The 21,613-nt window shown below is 40.6% G+C and overlaps 1 protein-coding gene across 1 annotated transcript in view; it reads right to left on the bottom strand.

The window, feature by feature from the left end:
• Nucleotides 1-1,480: 1,480 nt before the first annotated feature.
• Nucleotides 1,481-21,613, bottom strand: part of ahnak (AHNAK nucleoprotein) — a 30,733-nt gene continuing 10,600 nt past the window's right edge. The window contains 7 exon segments of the mRNA XM_023416766.2: nt 1,481-13,641; nt 13,643-13,766; nt 13,769-16,810; nt 16,813-18,655; nt 18,769-18,986; nt 19,123-19,279; nt 19,415-19,473. Coding sequence (XP_023272534.2) covers nt 2,505-13,641; nt 13,643-13,766; nt 13,769-16,810; nt 16,813-18,655; nt 18,769-18,986; nt 19,123-19,279 — 16,521 coding nt within the window. The 5' untranslated portion in view covers nt 19,415-19,473 and the 3' untranslated portion in view covers nt 1,481-2,504.

Below are 21,613 nucleotides of genomic sequence, written 5' to 3'. Positions count from 1 at the left end.
ATCTTGACAAGCACACTTTGGCTAACGCTAATCACCAGTCAAAGATCCCAGGATTATCCTCAATGCTCATGCGCAAACCTCCGAATTAAGCTGCTTTCCTCCCTGCTTGACAAACCTCAGCTTTTGTCATCGGTCACACCCACGTAAATGACTGAAATGATAGATACAATGGCTGGAAGTTAAGCTTGCTTGCCGGGACAACACTGCTGACACCCTGGTTATTTATTATCTGCAATGCCCTGGCCTTAAAGAAGGTTTATAAATTTGGTAAAGTTCATGGGATAATTAAAAACATGTTTTTCAACTAAATATTTGCTAATCTTGTTGTCATTTCATTACCATAGAATATGTGGATTCAAATCTAAGTAGAACATTGACCACTTGGTTTCCTGGCAGTGATATGACATACTAAATGGTAAGTTCAACTGTACATATTAGGCACAGGCCTATATGGTTTCCCCTGCTATACCCAAATATGAAACTTCATTGCACAAAGATGACAACTCCTTTCAGAAATCACCAGGTGATGTTACAGATATTTTGCATTTTGTATTTTCTTGTTGTTCTATTTTTAACCATTCCAACCTATAATTTTACCAACATGTCGTAGATATGGTTGTCTTAATTGCCCAAATGCCCTTTATATGAGCTTTTCTTTGACTGATAGTCCATATATTCAATTAAGACAATCACCATCAGAAAAAAAAAAACTGCTAGCTGAACGTGATAACTTCAGTTTCATGCTTGTGACTAAAACAGGTTATCTAAGAACATATCCTTAAAAAAAATCTTGCAATAGATCTGGTCCCACTCATCATAGTTATTTTCAATGTCTCTTTATGACAGATGCAACCCCTCTGGGTGCCTTGCTCTATGAATGTACTGCATATATATATAAACTGTGACAAAATGTATCTTCATTTTTTTTTACAAGTTGAGTTATTCAGTCCATTGGTGTTTCTTGTCATTAACTTTTCACTATGTATCCCTGTATCCAGTGTTAGCTTTTATGCTTGTGTCTCAGTGGTGAACATCTTAATACCAGTGACAAGCCTCAAAAAAACAAATGATAACTCTTGTCAGATGAATTGATGGATGACTCCTAATGAGTACATCATAATCAAAAACAAGTAGTAATCCAAATGCCTGCTTCACCACTGCAAAAAATTTTCATTGAAATAAATGTGAAAACATAATGGCCTTAGAGACATGGGAAACCTCTCAAGGCAATGCAGTTTAGCAATGTGTAGGACATTGATGAATTATAAATATTTGGATAGAATTACTGGAACATGGAAAACAACATGGAAATAGATATGGAAAAAGTGTTGTCCATATCATATCATATAATTTTAAATATCATATCATATCATGTCATGTCATGTCATGTCATGTCATGTCATGTCATGTCATGTCATGTCATATCATATCATATCATATCATGTAATTAAGGAACTGGCAAATACTGATTTAAGAAACATTATAAATTCTATAAATCTTTTTATTTATTTTATTCGGCAGAATGCACACAAAAGAATAGACCCAAAGAATCATGTTCTATCTCCATCATATCTGATCAAAACTATGCAACTCTCTATCAACGCAGGTTTTGTTTGCAAACAAAATAACATCAAAAAGTGACTGTTTATTTGTGACATTGTTTACATATTCATAAGGAGTGTGTACAAAGACAGAGTGACAAAGGAAATAAAATACAGAGGATCATAAAACAGGTAAGAATGAAAATGACAGGATTAGGAAGCAAAACATGTTTAAAACAAATGAAGCAAATGCTTATTTTTGGTAAATGGCATAGATTTTAAGGGTGAATACATTTTCTTAAAATAAACAGGAAGTACTGACAGCATTTTAGAGAGTTGATAATTTCCAAACAGTGATTGTCTTTGCAATTATGGTATCTACAACACCGTCACTCTTTAGAATGTGTTACGCAGGGTCAGCTCTATGTTGCATATATATGCTCCTGCACTGATTACATAATATTAAAGCTTGAAAATAAAATAATTTCATACATAAAAAAGTGGTGACTGTCTATATTTGTGTCTGGTGTATAAACAACATTTTCCTTCAAAATAACTATTGTAACTATCTTTTCTGTGCAATAGACCCTTGGATAAAAATATACCACACCTGTTCATTAACAACATTCATTTAAAAGAATGAAATAGGACAAGATGGCAAACCCTGTAATACACTATTGGTGAATATTTGGTAAGATGGCATATTTTCAATAAATCTGGACTATGTACAAAAAAACAATATTTATTATTACAATACAAATTAATCTTATTTACAGTTTTAAGGGATTTTAAACAATCTCATGCCCTCCTGTCTAATTACTGAAAAAATGAATTACTTGTAGTTAACGACATTGAGATGACTGTGTATGTCCCCTCAGGTTTGAAAGAGACAAGTTTTAAGATTTTTTATTAGGAGGACACATTTAAGTGTACATGAGAGAGTTTAATTTGCCTTATAGTTAATCATTTTTTGGGTGAAACAGATAGTTCAACTCTTGGGAACCTAAAACCACCTCTTGAACCACTGTCACTGCTGGAAGATGAAGACAATCTCGACTTTTTAGAGGGTAGAGAAACACTTGCACTTCCCTCCGCTCCTGCTTCTCTGTCCTCTCCAAGTGTCACTTCATATGAGCCCTTTGACTTTGAACCAAAACCTCCAAAAGTGCCAAACTTCAGCTTGCCTTTCTTTCCTTTGCTTGTTCCTAGATCTAATGAAATGTCACCACCCTCAGCTTCTAAGTGAGTTGAAGGAGAACTGACTGCAAGCCCACCTTCATCACTCAGAGAAGAAGACCGATGCCTTGATTTCTTGAATAGATCGAGTGAGGCTGACTTGCCTTTAGATGACACACTGAGTCCAGGATCACCCTCTAATTCCAATTTCCCAACTTTCAGTTCCCCTGTGTGTACACTTAGGTCTTTGGAGACCTTACTGCCTTTTCCACTAGTACTCAATTCTAACTCTGGTCCCCGAAGGTCACCTGAACTACTGCCCTTTGCTTTTGATTTGCCAAACAATTTTGGCATCTTTACCTTTACCTTTCCTTCACTGTGCCTCAGCTCTGGACTGGGAACCTCAATATTTTGTGAACTGGCTTGACAGCTAATAGATGGAGACTGTATGTTTATTCCTCCACTGGCTGAAAGTTCTGATTCAACATTTCCTCTACCTTCTTGGCCTTCAAGCTGAGGCAGAGCAATACCGAATTTTGGTACCTTCATTTTTGGAAATGTTACTGTACCCTCTGGGTATTGAAGGCCACCAATGGCACTGCCCCCTGAAACACTTGCATCAATCTCTGCACCACCTTTCACATTTGGCATTTTAATATGAGGAGTCTTTAATTTTACATCTGACCCTTTCAAACTAACATCTGGACTGTCAATACTAGCGTTCAGACTAGCAGATGACAAATCTATGTCAGGTGATTTCAGTCCCTCTGATAAAGACCCCTCGCCTTTCACTTTTGGTGATTTGATATCTAATTCCACATCAGGAAAATGAAGCTTGCCAAAAAGAGGCTTCTTTACCTTTGTTCTTTTAACATGAATATTGGGTGTGTCTACATCCAGGTCTACTGCTGGCATGTCTATGTCAAGATCAGGTTTCTTTGCCTTTCCTTTCACTTTAAGAAGTTTAAATTTCCCCTTTTTCCCCTTTACATTGATGTCAACATCAGGGGCATCCAGACTTGCTTCAGTATCTGGGAGATTTACTTGTGTTTTAGGACCTTTTGCTCCCACACTGAACATGGGTGCCGTTCCCTCCACTTCTGGGTATTTCATTCCAAACTTAGGACCTTTGAATTTAGGAAATGTAACACCTGTCTTTCCACCTTCCATGGAGATGGATGGTACTTTAATGTTAGCATTTGGACCTTTCATATCACCTTCCATTTTGGGAAAAGAAGCATCAATCTCCCCTTTAATTTTAGGCCCTTTGAGGTTTACATCAAGATCAGGAGCTTCAGTGTTGATGTTAGATTTGGGAAGGTTGATGTCAAAGCCTGGACCCTGCACATTTGGACCTTTGATGTTCAGTGATGGCATTTTGATTCCACCCTTAGGTCCTTCCACATCAACCTCTGGACCTTTGATGTTAATGGTAGGTGTTTTTATGTCTCCTTCAATCTTTGGAACTGACACATCAACATCACCTTTGAGTTTCGGGCCTTTTAGATTGATATCAAAATCTGGCATCTTTGGTCCTTTTATGGTTGGCATCTTCATTTTGGGTCCTTTAATTTTTGCCCCAGGGCCTTCGATGTCAATTTCTGGAGCTTTAATGTCAAAGTCAGGTGCTTTCACATCGATGTTAGTTTTTGGAAGGTTTATGTCAATATCTGGACGCTCGACCTTTGGACCTTTAATGTTCAGTGATGGCATTTTGATTTTAGGCATTTCAAATCCACCCTTTGGTCCTTCAATATCAACTGCTGGACCTTTGATGTCAACATCAGGTACTTTTATGTCTCCTTCAATCTTTGGAACTGACACGTCAACATCACCTTTGAGTTTTGGACCTTTCAGATTGAAATCCACATCTGGCATTGACATTTTTGGTCCGGAAATGGTTGGCATATTAAATTTGGGTCCTTTGATCTTTCCACTAGGACTTTCAAAATCAACTTCTGGTCCTTTGATATCAAATTCAGGGGCTTTAACATCAATATCACCTTTCGGGAGGCTGACATCAACTTCTGCCCCTTCAACATTTGGACCTTTCACCCCAAAAGATGGCAATTTAAATTTAGGCATTTTAAATCCTCCTTTGGGACCCTCAATGTCAACATCTGGTCCTTCAAAGTCAAGCTTGGGAGCCTTTATGTCACCCTCGATTTTTGGAGCTGACATGTCAACATCTCCCTTGATTTTTGGCCCTTTCAGATTGATATCCCAGTCTGGCAGCTTTGGTCCGGATATTGATGGCAATTTGATTTTGGGTCCTTTGATTTTGGCATCAGGTCCTTCAACATCAACCTCTGGCCCCTTAATGTCAACATCTGGTCCCTTAACATCAATGTTTCCTTTAGGGAGGTTTATGTCAACATCTGGACCCTCAAATTTGGGACCTTTGATCCCAAATGATGGCATTTTGATTTTAGGCATCTCAAATCCACCTTTTGGACCTTCAATATCCACCTGGGGTCCTTTAATGTCAATCTCAGGTGCTTTCATGTCTCCCTCTATCTTTGGCACTGAAACATCGTAATCACCTTTGAGTTTGGGACCTTTAAGGTTAAAATCCACATCTGGCATTGAGATTTTTGGTCCAGAAATGGATGGCATGTTAAATTTGGGTCCTTTGATTTTGCCACTAGGACTGTCAAACTCAACTTCTGGTCCTTTGATATCCAATTCGGGGGCTTTGAGATCAATATCAGCTTTTGGGAGGCTGACATCAACTTCTGGCCCTTCAAGATTTGGGCCTTTAACTCCAAAGGATGGCATTTTGAATTTAGGCATTTTGAATCCTCCTTTGTGACCGTCTAGGTCAACATCTGGTCCTTCAATGTCAACTTTAGGAGCTTTTATGTCACCTTCGATCTTTGGAACTGACACATCCATATCTCCTTTTATTTTAGGCCCTTTCAGATTAATATCCCAATCTGGCATTGTGGGTCCTGATATGGATGGAAGCTTGAATTTAGGACCCTTGACTTTTGCATCAGGGCATTCAACATCAATATCTGGCCCTTTCATGTCAATCTCAGGTGCTTTAACATCAATATTTGCTTTGGGGAGATTGATGTCAACATCTGGACCCTCCACTTTTGGTCCTTTGAATCCAAATGATGGCATTTTGATTTTTGGCATCTCAAATCCACCTTTTGGACCTTCAATATCAACCTGTGGACCTTTAATGTCAATCTCAGGTGTTTTTATATCTCCCTCTATCTTTGGAACTGACACATCCACATCACCTTTGAGTTTTGGACCTTTCAGATTGAAATCCACATCTGGCATTGAGATTTTCGGTCCAGAAAGTGTTGGCATGTTGAATTTGGGTCCTTTGATTTTACCACTAGGACTGTCAAACTCAACTTCTGGTCCTTTGATATCCAGTTCAGGGGCTTTGAGGTCAATATCAGCTTTGGGGAGGCTGACATCAATTTCTGGCCCTTCAAGTTTTGGACCTTTACCCCCAAAGGATGGCATTTTGAATTTAGGCATTTTAAATCCTCCTTTGTGGCCCTCAATCTCAAAATCTGGTCCTTCAATGTCCACCTTGGGAGTTTTGATGTCACCCTCGATCTTTGGAACTGATACATCAGCATCTCCTTTTATTTTGGGCCCTTTCAGATTAATATCCCAATCTGGCATCGTGGGTCCGGAAATGGAGGGGAGCTTAAATTTGGGTCCTTTGAGTTTTGCATCAGGGCATTCAACTTCAACATCTGGCCCTTTCATGTCAATCTCAGGTGCTTTGACATCAATATTTGCTTTGGGGAGATTAATATCAATGTCTGAACCCTCCACTTTAGGACCTTTGAATCCAAATGACGGCATCTTGATTTTAGGCATCTCAAATCCACCTCTTGTACCTTCAATATCAACCTGTGGACCTTTAATGTCAATATCAGGTGTTTTTATATCTCCCTCTATCTTTGGAACTGACACATCCACATCACCTTTGAGTTTTGGACCTTTCAGATTGAAATCCACATCTGGCATTGAGATTTTCGGTCCTGAAATGGTTGGCATGTTGAATTTGGGTCCTTTGATCTTGCCACTAGGACTCTCAATGTCAATTTCTGGTCCTCTGATATCCAGTTCAGGGGCTTTGAGGTCAATATCAGCTTTTGGGAGGCTGACATCAACTTCTGGCCCTTCAAGTTTTGGACCTTTACCCCCAAAGGATGGCATTTTGAATTTAGGCATTTTGAATCCTCCTTTGTGGCCCTCAATGTCAAAATCTGGTCCTTCAATGTCCACCTTGGGAGCTTTGATGTCACCCTCGATCTTTGGAACTGATACATCAGCATCTCCTTTTATTTTAGGCCCTTTCAGACTAATATCCCAATCTGGCATTGTTGGTCCTGATATGGATGGAAGCTTGAATTTGGGTCCTTTCAGTTTTGCATCAGGACATTCAACTTCAACTTCAGGCCCCTTAATGTCAACTTCAGGTGCTTTGATATCAATATTTGCTTTGGGGAGATTAACATCAAAATCTGGACCCTCCACTTTTGGTCCTTTGAATCCAAATGATGGCATTTTGATTTTTGGCATCTCAAATCCACCTTTCGGACCTTCGATATCAACCTGTGGACCTTTGATGTCAATTTCAGGTGTTTTTATGTCTCCCTCTATCTTTGGAACTGACACATCCACATCACCTTTGAGTTTTGGACCTTTCAGATTGAAATCCACATCTGGCATTGAGATTTTCGGTCCTGAAATGGTTGGCATGTTGAATTTGGGTCCTTTGATCTTGCCACTAGGACTCTCAATGTCAATTTCTGGTCCTTTGATATCCAATTCAGGGGCTTTGAGGTCAATATCAGCTTTTGGGAGACTGACATCAACTTCTGGCCCTTCAAGTTTTGGACCTTTACCCCCAAAGGATGGCATTTTGAACTTAGGCATTTTAAATCCTCCCTTGTGGCCCTCAATCTCAAAATCTGGTCCTTCAATGTCAACTTTGGGAGCCTTTATGTCACCCTCGATCTTTGGAAGTGACATATCAACATCTCCCTTCATTTTGGGACCTTTCAGATTAATATCCCAATCTGGCATCTTGGGTCCTGATATGGAGGGAAGCTTGAATTTGGGTCCTTTGAGTTTTGCATCAGGGCATTCAACATCAACATCTGGCCCTTTCATGTCGATCTCAGGTGCTTTGACATCAATATTTGCTTTGGGGAGATTGATATCAATGTCTGGACCCTCCACTTTTGGTCCTTTGAATCCAAATGACGGCATTTTGAGTTTAGGCATCTCAAATCCACCTTTTGGACCTTCAATATCAACCTCTGGACCTTTAATATCAATCTCAGGTGTTTTTATATCTCCCTCTATCTTTGGAACTGACACATCCACATCACCTTTCAGTTTGGAACCTTTCAGATTGAAATCCACATCTGGCATTGAGATTTTCGGTCCTGAAATGGTTGGCATGTTGAATTTGGGTCCTTTGATTTTACCACTAGGACTGTCAAACTCAACTTCTGGTCCTTTGATATCCAATTCAGGGGCTTTGAGGTCGATATCAGCTTTTGGGAGGCTGACGTCAATTTCTGGCCCTTCAAGTTTTGGACCTTTACCCCCAAAGGATGGCATTTTGAACTTAGGCATTTTAAATCCTCCCTTGTGGCCCTCAATGTCAAAATCTGGTCCTTCAATGTCAACTTTGGGAGCCTTTATGTCACCCTCGATCTTTGGAAGTGACATATCAACATCTCCCTTCATTTTGGGACCTTTCAGATTAATATCCCAATCTGGCATCGTGGGTCCTGATATGGATGGAAGCTTAAATTTGGGTCCTTTGAGTTTTGCGTCAGGGCATTCAATTTCAACATTTGGCCCTTTCAAGTCAATTTCAGGTGCCTTAACATCAATGTTTGCTTTGGGGAGATTAATATCAATGTCTGGACCCTCCACTTTAGGACCTTTGAATCCAAATGACGGCATTTTGATTTTTGGCATCTCAAATCCACCTTTTGGACCTTCAATATCAACCTCTGGACCTTTAATATCAATCTTAGGTGTTTTCATGTCTCCCTCTATCTTTGGAACAGACACATCCACATCACCTTTGACTTTGGGACCTTTCAGATTAAAATCAACATCTGGCATTGAGAGTTTTGGTCCAGAAATGGATGGCATGTTGAATTTGGGTCCTTTGAATCTACCACTTGGGCTGTCAATGTCTACATCAGGTCCTTTGATATCCAATTCAAGGGCTTTAATATCAACATCAGCTTTTGGAAGGTTAACATCAATTTCTGGCCCTTCAACATTCGGACCTTTACCTCCAAAGGATGGCATTTTGAATTTAGGCATTTTAAATCCTCCTTTGGGCCCCTCAATGTCAAAGTCTGGTCCTTCAATGTCAACTTTGGGAGCCTTTATGTCACCCTCGATCTTTGGAACTGACATCTCAACATCTCCCTTCATTTTGGGCCCTTTCAGATTGATATCCCAATCTGGCAATTTTGGTCCTGATATTGATGGCAGTTTGATTTTGGGTCCTTTCAATTTTGAATCAGGACCTTCAACATTGAATTCTGGTCCTTTGATATCAACTTCTGGTCCCTTCAGGTCAATGTCTGCTTTTGGGAGGTTAATGTCAATGTCAGGACCCTCCACTTTTGGTCCTTTGAATCCGAATGAGGGCATTTTGATTTTAGGCATCTCAAATCCACCTTTTGGACCTTCAATATCAACCTGTGGACCTTTAATGTCGATCTCAGGTGTTTTTATATCTCCCTCCATCTTAGGAATTGACATGTCCATGTCACCTTTGAGTTTGGGACCTTTCAGATTGAAATCCACATCTGGCATTGAGATTTTCGGTCCTGATATGGTTGGCATGTTGAATTTGGGTCCTTTGATCTTGCCACTAGGACTCTCAATATCAATTTCTGGTCCTTTGATATCCAATTCAGGAGCTTTAATATCAATATCAGCTCTTGGGAGGCTGCAATCAATGTCTGGCCCTTCAACATTTGGGCCTTTAACTCCAAAGGATGGCATCTTAAATTTAGGCATTTTGAATCCTCCTTTGTGCGCCTCGAGGTCAATATCTGGTCCTTCAATGTCAACTTTGGGTGCTTTGATGTCACCCTCGATCTTTGGAACTGACACATCCACATCCCCCTTTATCTTCGGCCCTTTCAGGTTTATATCCCAATCTGGCATTGATGGTCCGGAAATGGAGGGAAGCTTAAATTTGGGTCCTTTGATTTTTGCATCAGGGCCTTCAATGTCAAATTCAGGTGCTTTCACATCAATATTGGCTTTGGGAAGGTTTATGTCTACATCTGGACCTTCCACTTTGGGTCCTTTGAATCCAAATGATGGCATTTTGATTTTAGGCATCTCAAATCCACCTTTTGGACCTTCAATATCAACCTGTGGACCTTTAAGGTCAATTTCAGGTGTTTTTATGTCTCCCTCTACCTTTGGCATTGACACATCCATGTCACCTTTGAGTTTTGGACCTTTCAGATTGAAATCCACATCTGGCATTGAGATTTTCGGTCCGGAAATGGTTGGCATGTTGAATTTGGGTCCTTTGATCTTGCCACTAGGACTGTCAAACTCAACTTCTGGTCCTTTGATATCCAATTCAGGGGCTTCAATATCAATATCAGCTTTTGGGAGGCTGACATCAACTTCTGGCCCTTCAACATTTGGACCCTTAACTCCAAAGGATGGCATTTTGAACTTAGGCATTTTAAATCCTCCTTTGTGGCCCTCAGTATCAAAATCTGGTCCTTCAATGTCTACTTTGGGTGCTTTGATGTCACCCTCGATCCTTGGAACTGACACATCCACATCCCCCTTTATTTTGGGCCCTTTCAGACTAACATCCCAGTCTGGCATCGTGGGTCCGGAAATGGAGGGGAGCTTAAATTTGGGTCCTTTGAGTTTTGCGTTAGGGCATTCAACATCAAATTCTGGCCCTGTCATGTCAATTTCAGGTGCCTTGACATCAATATTTGCTTTGGGGAGATTCATATCAACGTCTGGACCCTCCACTTTAGGACCTTTGAATCCGAATGACGGCATCTTGATTTTAGGCATCTCAAATCCACCTTTTGGACCTTCAATGTCAAACTCTGGACCTTTAATGTCAATCTCAGGTCCTTTAATGTCTCCCTCTATCTTTGGAACCGACACATCCACATCACCTTTGAGCTTGGGACCTTTTAGATTGAAATCCACATCTGGCATAGAGATCTTAGGTCCTGAGATAGTTGGCATTTTGAATTTTGGTCCCTTGATTTTACCACTTGGACCCTCCAAGTCAACCTCTGGAATTTCAATGTCTGCTTTAGGAGCTTCTATGTCTCCCTCAATCTTGGGACCCTTCACATTCACATCTCCCTTCAGTTTTGGTCCTTTCAGATTGATTTCCCAGTCTGGCATCTTGGGAGCCGATAAGGATGGCAACTTTAATTTGGGTCCTTTCAATTTTGCATCAGGGCCTTCAACATCAATACTCTGTCCTTTAATGTCAATATCAGGTGACTCTACCTTAACATCAGCTTTTGGAAGATCAATATCAACTTCAGGACTCTCCATTTTGGGACCCTTAATGCCAAAGGATGGCATTTTTATTTTTGGCATTTCAAATCCCCCTTGTAGTCCTTCGATTTCAGCCTCTGGCACTTTGATGTCAACTTCAGGTGCTTTTATGTCCCCTTTAATCTTTGGAACTGTCACATCCACATCACCTTTAATTTTGGGACCTTTCAAATTGAAATCCACATCTGGCATGGAAATCTTTGGTCCAGAAATACTTGGCATTTTGAGTTTTGCTCCTTTGACTTTGCCATCAGGACTCTCAATTTTAACATCTGGTCCCTCAATGTCAACCTCAGGTGTTTTTATGTTAATGCCAGCTTTGGGAAGATTGAGATCAACTTCTTGCATCTCAGCCTTTGGTCCTTTGAATCCAAACTTTGGCATCTTGAATTTGGATCCTTTGGTTTTTGGACCAGTCAGTCCTAGGTCAACATCAAGACCTTCAGAGCTACCAGTTTTTCCCTTGATGCTCATATCCCCTTTGGGACCTTTAAATCCAAACTTTGGCATTTTAAATTTAGTTTTCTTTGTCCCAATTTCAGGAACATCAACTGTAACATCTGGGCCCTCAAGTTCAGCTTTTGGCAGTTGAACATCCCCTTTCAAATCTCCTTTCAATTTTGGCCCCTTCAGGTTGATATCAACATTTGGCATTGACATTTTCGGTCCAGACATTGTTGGTAACTTGATCCTGGGCCCAGAAAATTCCCCTGGTGATTCCAAGTCAACGTTGGGACCTTTGAGCTTAAATTCAGGTGTTTTTATGTCTCCCTCAATCTTTGGAACTGCCACATCCACATCTCCTTTAAGTTTAGGACCTTTCAAATTGAAATCAACATCTGGCATGGATATTTTTGGTCCTGAAATCGTAGGCATGTTGAATTTGGGTCCTTTGAGTTTTAAATTCGACCCTTCAATGTCAACCTCTGGTGCACTGATGTCAACGTCAGGTGCTTTCATGTCAATGTTGCCTTTGGGAAGATTTATATCAACATCTGGGCCTTCTACCTTTGGACCTTTCATGCCAAATGATGGCATTTTGATCTTAGGCATCTCAAATCCACCTTTAGGACCCTCAATATCAACCTCTGGACCTTTGATGTCAATCTTGGGTGTTTTTATATCTCCCTCTATCTTTGGAACTGACACATCAACATCACCTTTGAGTTTGGGGCCTTTCAGATTGAAATCCACATCTGGCATTGAGATTTTCGGGCCGGAAATGGTTGGCATGTTGAATTTGGGTCCTTTGATTTTACCACTAGGACTCTCAAAGTCAACTTCTGGTCCTTTGATGTCAAATTCAGGGGCTTTGACATCAATTTCAGATTTTTGGAGGCTTACGTCAATGTCTGGGCCTTCAACATTTGGACCTTTCATGCCAAATGATGGCATTTTAAATTTTGGCATTTTGAATCCACCCTTGTGGCCTTCAATGTCAACATCTGGTCCTTCGATGTCCACTTCAGGAGCCTGTATGTCTCCTTCAATCTTTGGAAGTGAAACATCCACATCTCCCTCGACTTTAGGGCCTTTTAGTTTGATGTCAAAATCTGGCATCTTTGGTCCTTTGATGGTTGGCATCTTCATTTTGGGTCCTTTAATTTTAGCATCAGGGCCTTCAATGTCAATCTCTGGAGCTTTAATGTTAACATCAGGTGCTTTCACATCAATGTTTGCTTTGGGAAGGTTTATATCAACATCTGGGCCCTCCACTTTTGGTCCTTTAAATCCAAATGATGGCATTTTGATCTTGGGCATTTCAAATCCACCCTTTGTCCCCTCAATATCAACCTCTGGACCTTTGATGTCAACTTCAGGTGTTTTTATGTCTCCTTCTAACTTAGGAGCTGACAAATCCATGTCACCTTTGAGTTTTGGACCCTTGAGATTGAAATCCACATCTGGCATTGAAAGTTTCGGTCCTGAAATTGATGGCATGTTGAATTTAGGTCCCTTGAGCTTTGCATTCGGCCCTTCAATGTCAATGTCTGGTGCTGAGATGTCAACGTCAGGTGCTTTCATGTCAATGTTGGCTTTGGGAAGGCTTACATCAACATCTGGGCCTTCTACTTTTGGACCTTTCATGCCAAATGATGGAATTTTAAATTTAGGCATTTTGAATCCACCTTTGTGCCCGTCAATGTCAACATCTGGTCCTTCAATGTCCACCTCAGGAGCTTTTATGTCTCCTTCAATCTTTGGAAGTGAAACATCCACATCTCCCTCAACTTTAGGACCTTTTAGTTTGATGTCAAAATCTGGCATCTTTGGTCCTTTGATGGTTGGCATCTTCATTTTGGGTCCTTTGATTTTTGCATCAGGGCCTTCAATGTCAACAGTCAGGTGCTTTCACATCAATGTTTGCTTTGGGGAGGTTTATATCAACATCTGGACCCTCCACCTTTTGACCTTTTATGTTAAATGATGGCATTTTGATCTTGGGCATTTCAAATCCACCCTTTGTCCTTCAATATCAACCTCTGGACCTTTGATGTCAACTTCAGGTGTTTTTATGTCTCCTTCTAGCTTAGGAGCTGACACATCCATGTCACCTTTGAGTTTTGGACCTTTGAGATTGAAGTCCACATCTGGCATTGAGAGTTTCGGTCCTGAAATTGTCGGCATGTTGAATTTAGGTCCCTTGAGTTTTGCATTCGGCCCTTCAATGTCAATGTCTGGTGCTGTGATGTCAACGTCAGGTGTTTTCATGTCAATGTTGGCTTTGGGAAGGCTTACGTCAATATCTGGGCCTTCTACTTTTGGACCCTTCATGCCAAAGGATGGAATTTTAAATTTTGGCATTTTGAATCCACCTTTGTGCCCGTCAATGTCAACATCAGGTCCTTCAATGTCCACCTCAGGAGCCTTTATGTCTCCTTCAATCTTTGGAAGTGAAACATCCACATCTCCATCGACTTTAGGGCCTTTCAGTTTGATGTCAAAATCTGGCATCTTTGGTCCTTTGATGGTTGGCATCTTCATTTTGGGTCCTTTGATTTTTGCATCAGGGCCTTCAATGTCAACCTCAGGTGCTTTCACATCAATGTTGGCCTTGGGGAGGTTTATATCAACATCTGGACCCTCCATTTTTGGACCTTTCATGCCAAATGATGGCATTTTGATCTTAGGCATTTCAAATCCACCCTTTGTCGTTTCAATATCAACCTCTGGACCTTTGAGGTCAATTTCAGGTGTTTTTATGTTTCCTTCTAGCTTAGGAGCTGACACATCCATGTCACCTTTGAGTTTTGGACCCTTGAGATTGAAATCCACATCTGGCATTGAGAGTTTCGGTCCTGAAATTGATGGCATGTTGAATTTGGGTCCCTTGAGTTTTGCATTCGGTCCTTCAATGTCAACTTCTGGTGCACTGATGTCAACGTCAGGTGCTTTCATATCAATGTTGGCTTTGGGAAGGCTTACATCAACATCTGGGCCTTCCACTTTTGGACCTTTCATGCCAAATGATGGCATTTTAAATTTTGGCATTTTGAATCCACCCTTGTGGCCTTCAATGTCAACATCTGGTCCTTCAATGTCCACTTCAGGAGCCTTTATGTCTCCTTCAATCTTTGGAAGTGAAACATCCACATCTCCCTCAACTTTGGGACCTTTTAGTTTAATGTCAAAATCTGGCATCTTCGGTCCTTTTATGGTTGGCATCTTCATTTTAGGTCCTTTAATTTTTGCATCAGGGCCTTCAATGTCAATTTCTGGGGCTTTAATATCAACTTCAGGTGCTTTCACATCAATATTTGCTTTGGGGAGGGTTATATCAACATCTGGACCCTCCACCTTTGGACCTTTTATGTTAAATGATGGCATTTTGATCTTAGGCATTTCAAATCCACCCTTTGGTCCTTCAATATCAACCTCTGGGCCTTTGATGTCAACTTCAGGTGTTTTTAAGTCTCCTTCTAGCTTAGGAGCTGACACATTCACATCACCTTTGAGTTTTGGACCCTTGAGATTGAAATCCACATCTGGCATTGAAAGTTTCGGTCCTGAAATTGTCGGCATGTTGAATTTGGCTCCCTTGAGTTTTGCATTCGGTCCTTCAATGTCAACTTCCGGTGCATTGATGTCAACGTCAGGTGCTTTCATGTCAATGTTGGCTTTGGGAAGGCTTACATCAACATCTGGGCCTCCTACTTTTGGACCTTTCATGCCAAATGATGGAATTTTAAATTTTGGCATTTTGAATCCACCTTTGTGCCCGTCAATGTCAACATCTGGTCCTTCAATGTCCACCTCAGGAGCTTTTATGTCTCCTTCAATCTTTGGAAGTGAAACATCCACATCTCCCTCAACTTTGGGACCTTTTAGTTTGATGTCAAAATCTGGCATCTTTGGTCCTTTGATGGTTGGCATCTTCATTTTGGGTCCTTTAATTTTAGCATCAGGGCCTTCAATGTCAATCTCTGGAGCTTTAATGTCAACATCAGGTGCTTTCAGTTCAATGTTTGCTTTGGGAAGGTTTATATCAACATCTTGACCCTCCAGTTTTGGACCTTTTATGTTAAATGATGGCATTTTGATTTTAGGCATTTCAAATCCACCTCTTGTGCCATCAATATCAACCTGTGGACCTTTAATGTCAATATCAGGTGTCTTTATGTCTCCTTCTAGCTTAGGAGCTGACACATTCACATCACCTTTGAGTTTTGGACCTTTTAGATTGAAATCCACATCAGGCTTATTGATTTTTGGTCCTGAAATTGTTGGCATGTTGAATTTGGGTCCTTTGAGTTTTGCATTAGGTCCTTCAATGTCAACCTCTGGTGCATTGATGTCAACATCAGGTGCTTTAACGTCAATGCTGGCTTTTGGAATACTGACATCAATTTCTGGGCCTTCTACTTTTGGACCTTTCATGCCAAATGATGGCATTTTAAATTTAGGCATTTTGAATCCACCTTTGTGCCCGTCAATGTCAATTTCTGGTCCTTCAATGTCCACCTCAGGAGCTTTTATGTCTCCTTTAATCTTTGGAAGTGAAACATCCACATCTCCCTCGACTTTAGGACCTTTTAGTTTGATGTCAAAATCTGGTATCTTTGGTCCTTTTATGGTTGGTACCTTGACTTTGGGTCCTTTGATGTTTGCATCAGGGCCTTCAATGTCAACCTCTGGGCCTTTGATGTCAACTCCAGGTGTTTTTATTTTTCCCATCTTTGGAGCTGGCACGTCCACATCACCTTTGAGTTTTGGAGTTTTGACACTTATATCCACATCAGGTGTTGAGATTTTCGGTCCTGACACTGTGATTTTTGATCCTTTAATATTACCACCAACACTTTCCATGTCAACTTTTTGCCCTTTCATTTCCACTTCAGGAGCTTTCACGTTAATGTCAGCTTTTGGTAGATCAACATCAACTTCTGGCCCTTCCATTTTTGGACTCTTTATTCCAAATGATGGAATTTTAAATTTAGGCACTTTAAATCCTCCTTTGTGAACCTCAGTGTCAACATCTGGACCTTCAACATCCACTACAGGTGTTTTATGTCTCCTTCTATCTTTGGCATTGATATAGCCACATCTCCTTCAACTCTTGGACCTTCAAGTTTGATATCGACATCTGGCATCTTTGTTCCTTTTATGGATGGCATTTTCAGTTTTGGTCCTTTGAGTTTTGCATCAGGTCCTTCAATATGAGTTCCTGGAATTTTTACCTCAAATCCACCTTTAGGTCTTTCAGTATCAATTTCTTGTCCCTTGATCTGAACCTCAGGTTTTGTTGTTCTTCCCTCAATCTTTGGAACTGCTACATCTCCCTTTAGCTTGGATCCTTTCAGATTGATATCCAAATCTGGCGTTGTAGTTCCTTTTTTAGACGACATCTTGAATTTCAGTCCTTCTGTTTTTATATCAGCAGCCCTACCATCAAGGTCTGGTGCTTTAATGTCAACTTGAGCTGTTTTAATGTCAATGTCAGGTTTGGTTCCTTTTATTTTTACATCAGTGCTTTCAACAACACCTTGTTTAATGTTTAGTTTGGGTGCCTTTATTTCTCCCTCAGTCTTTGGCACTGTTATATCAAAACTTCCCTCTGCCTTAGAACCCTTCAGATTTACTGCCTCTGGGAGGCTCACATTCATAACTGGTCCTTGAATATTCGCATTTGGACTTTTGATTTGCATGTATGTCCCTTTGATGTCTTGTTCTGGTGTTTCCACCTCTTTGTGTGTCACGGGTACTGATATATCTGCATCACCACTGAGTTTAAACTCAACACTAGCTCCCTCTCTCTTGATTCCTTTCATTCCAAAACCAGGCATCTTGATTTTTGACATTTCACCTTCCGTGTCTATTCCAGATGCTTTTATTCCTCCCTTTGTGCTTGGTAGGTTAACATCAACCTCACCTTTGGACTTTGAATTTGTGAGGTTAACATCCACACCTGTCACTGAAATCTTGCCTGGCCCTGAGGAATATCCTGAAGCAATATTGCCTAATGACACTGCTGATCCTCCGATCCTGCCACCTCTCAATTCAGTATCAATATCTGTGGAACCTCCCCCATGTCTGACATTCGGAATATCAATACTGCCTGATCCTTTTGCCTGCGAGTTACTGATGGTAATTTCAGATACTGTCATCTTTGTTCTCTCACCTAAACTGGTGTCAGTGTTTCCCTCCTGTGTTTTATCTATTGATGTAGTCAAAATCTGCATGCCTTTTCCTGGTAAAGTCAGACTAATTGACCCTCCGTTCTCATCAGCTGAAGTTACCTCTGCACCTCCCAACCCTCCTACTGTAACATGCCTACTCCCAGTGTTTGTGTTGTCTCTTAGTGTCATGCTTGTTTCTGGCACCTGAATGCTTCCATCTCCTTGCTCCACACTCCCTCTTGAGATCTCAATGCCTCCCTGGCTGCCACCTATTCCAAAGTTTGGCCCTTTAAATCTAAGACCTGTACCTCTGTCTTTTTCTGCCTCTCTTGTGATTGTTGTGGTCTTAACTCCCCCACTGCCCCAGCGTGTCTCTGTGGAGCTAATGTGTGGCCCAGTGTAAGAGACATTACTTGACTCAAAAACTCCCTCCTCTGCTCCCCCTTTACCTGAAGGGCTGCCATGTGAGATCCTGATACGAGGAGAGCCATCTCCAGATTCGTGTCTTAGCCCCTTAAACTCTGGGCTTGAAAGTTCAAGTTGCTCACTTATGCCACTCGGCATATCCACAGTGTAGGTAGTGATGCGGCGGGTGATGGTAGTAATTGTGCTGCCATCGCTGCTTGTGCTGCTGTGCCGCTCTGTGCGAACATCTACTCCCTCTGCAAGGTCGTCAGACTTCAGCCTTGGTTTGATCTTTTTTGTGTATATTCTCTTATAGTCCTCATCATCCCCACTCTTTTGATAGAAAAAACAAGAAGGCACACAACATGGAAATATTATTATACCATGTATTTTGTTCTGTTTCCTACGAACAAGTCAAATATCTTACAACTTAATAAAAAACTTACAAGGATGATGTCTGGACTGGAACCTCCAAACCGGGTCTTCCCCTCCCATGTCAATGTGCCCATTGGTGAACGACATGGTGTGCTCACGGGCGAGCAGCAAGGGGATTTGTTTTGTAGTTTCAGTCCAACCTTGTGGCGGTTCAGTGTCTTCAGTAGGTCAGCTGTTTCTTCTGAGCTCATGTTATCAAAGTAGATAGTGGCGCCCACAATCTGGTCACCTGTGAATTAAGTGGAGACAGTAGCAAAAAAAAGTCTGTTAAGAATACTGGATATTAGTCGACACATAGGTGGGACAATTCTTACTTTGACTTGATGAAAGACACTTATTTAGAAGGAAAAAAAGGAATTTACTACCTTCATATACTTTTCCAGACCGTGCAGCAGGTGACTCTCCTTTCACCTCCTTGACGAAGATCTCTCCTCCACTTGTCTGTTCAATGGTTAAGCCAGTTTTGTCTGGCCCCTCCCAGTCTGGAAAGAGCACCTCCCTGGTTTCTTCCTCTTCAGCCATCTGTAAACATAACCAAATACTGGGTTCAAGAAAAAAAAAAAACTACAAAGACTGTATGCATTTGCATCCAACTATACAGGAAGAAATATAGAAAATACAAGGGATTTATTGTGACTTTAAATACTCATAAAATACCTTGTTTTTGCTTTCCTCTTTTTAACCCCTGGTGTGATGGAAACTCTACCTTTGTTTTCCTACATGAAGAAAACACAGTGATGATCACTAAGACAAAATCATGACAAACAACAAAATAACATCACTTTATATTCACCAAGGAAAGACACCCTTAAGACAAATTCTATATTTGACTGAATTAAACATTTACCAAACCAGGTTTAAAAGTAGGTCCATCTTGTAGGACCCAATGGTGGACACTAGATGGTGTTGAAACCTTGTCAGACAACACAGCCTCTACCTCTGCAAAAACCAAATCATTCTCTCTCTCGCTCCTTTTTGCTCTGTTTTGGAAATTTGGTTGGAGTCACACCACACCCTGCCCTGAGGAAAGCAGCCTGATCCTTCGCCTACACCCCAGCTCCAATGTCAGTAGAGAGAACAATGATGGTTAAAGCTGCCTTGCTTTAGGAAAACACACACACGCAGACATACACAGTAACACATACTGTACATCAGCATGTTACCTCATGCCCACTCACATGCACATCCACAAACAGCACTGTAATTCTAAAACAATTACAGGTTTGCATATGTTCATACAAACAAGGCACACCAAACTATTATTGTGTTCACTAATGACAGATACATATCAGTTTCAGTCCAGGTTGACCATAAATTTGTTCTAATTTTGTTCATTATATATCACTGCACACAGTTTAAACTTTTAAACACTAAGGTGCGCATAGTAATACAAAAACAAATATCATGTTACTTACTGGGTGTGGTCATTAGTCTTTACTACATATTGCTGGCCATGATACAGAATCTCTTTCAATAGGCAAACAATGATGTAACAGTTCACTATATTCCTATTACTTCACATCAAGCCACTTTACAAGCATGCTTGACTTAAACTGTGTATGTGTACTGTCGTAAACACATATGCGACCATTACAATAATAATAATAATAATGTTTATTTACATCATCTGCTCAGCCACCTTCCATGTACATGGCGACACAGGGAAGCAAACCACCAACCTTAATATTAAAAGACTACCCTTTCTACTGACTGAACTACAGCCACTCACCAATTTAATGGTTCAATGCATGAACCGACAAGTCATCGTCCATAGGACCCACTGACTAGATAATAAGTAGTGGAACTGTGTTAGAAAACAAAAAAGATTGTTGTTTTTTTTTTTTTTTTAAAAAGCAAGGTTATTCAATGGGCTGTTTTCATTGCTTGAGCATCTGACTTGATCATACCAACAGCAACCAGTCAATGTTTCACAATACTGAAACTTTTTTGCTGAATGGTATCGCACTGTGAGACACAAATAAAAGCTGTATCGCAAAAGTAATTTCAGAGAATCATTCATCATCACTACCCCATCAAACTCTGCAGCAGTTGAATTGCATTTCAGCAAATTTTCTGTTTGCCTGTAACCAGCCAATGCAAATATTAAAAGCCTATCCATGGGATGACACAAAAGAAACAGGATGTGAGTCATGGTGGTGAATGGTTGCTTGTGTTTTTCATGGGATGTACTTGACAACCAGAGACTAACTAGGAAAGGGAAAGCCTGTAACTTTAAATAACATAATTGGACCAATAAGCCACAACCCCCCACCCACCCCCATTCATTGAAGCTGCCACACTGCTCTGCAAGATAACAAGCTGCTGGGAACAAGAGGAACCTGAGGCAAAGATAACAAAACAGCTGTTTCCAAAGGGTCGGTATTATGCATCACTCACTTAACTGCCATCTGCCACTCTCTCCACACTTCCAGCGTACAGTATTTTAAACAAAATGAGAAGTTTGGAAAAAGACAACACCAATGGTTTGGATTGTTTGCTGGGATTTCAAAAAATACTAGTGGGACCTGTTTCTCTCCTAATGTAATTAAGGTAGTGTGTTAAAATATTACCATGCATACAGCAACTATGTCTGGATTTGCTCCAGTGCCTTTACATGGAGATAAATAATAATTTTGGCAGATATGTAGGCTATACATTAAAATGTTTTAACAAAATTTTTCTGTTCTCTGCTTGAACATTTATGTATCAACTGTCAAACTCTAAATTGTAAAAACAAAACAAAAAAAAAATACATGGAAAACAGGACTGTCTAGACTTGTGTGTCAATAAAGATTATGAAACTAAAATTAACAGAGCAGATTTCTGAAAAAACATAGGGTGTGTGAGAAAGCAACA

This window comes from Seriola lalandi, unplaced genomic scaffold (genome assembly GCF_002814215.2).
Source record: "Seriola lalandi dorsalis isolate HSWRI2012SDOR001 ecotype SW California unplaced genomic scaffold, Sedor1 jcf7180002054569, whole genome shotgun sequence".
NCBI classification, from domain to species: domain Eukaryota; kingdom Metazoa; phylum Chordata; class Actinopteri; order Carangiformes; family Carangidae; genus Seriola; species Seriola lalandi.
This window is presented reverse-complemented; position numbering and strand designations above follow the sequence as displayed.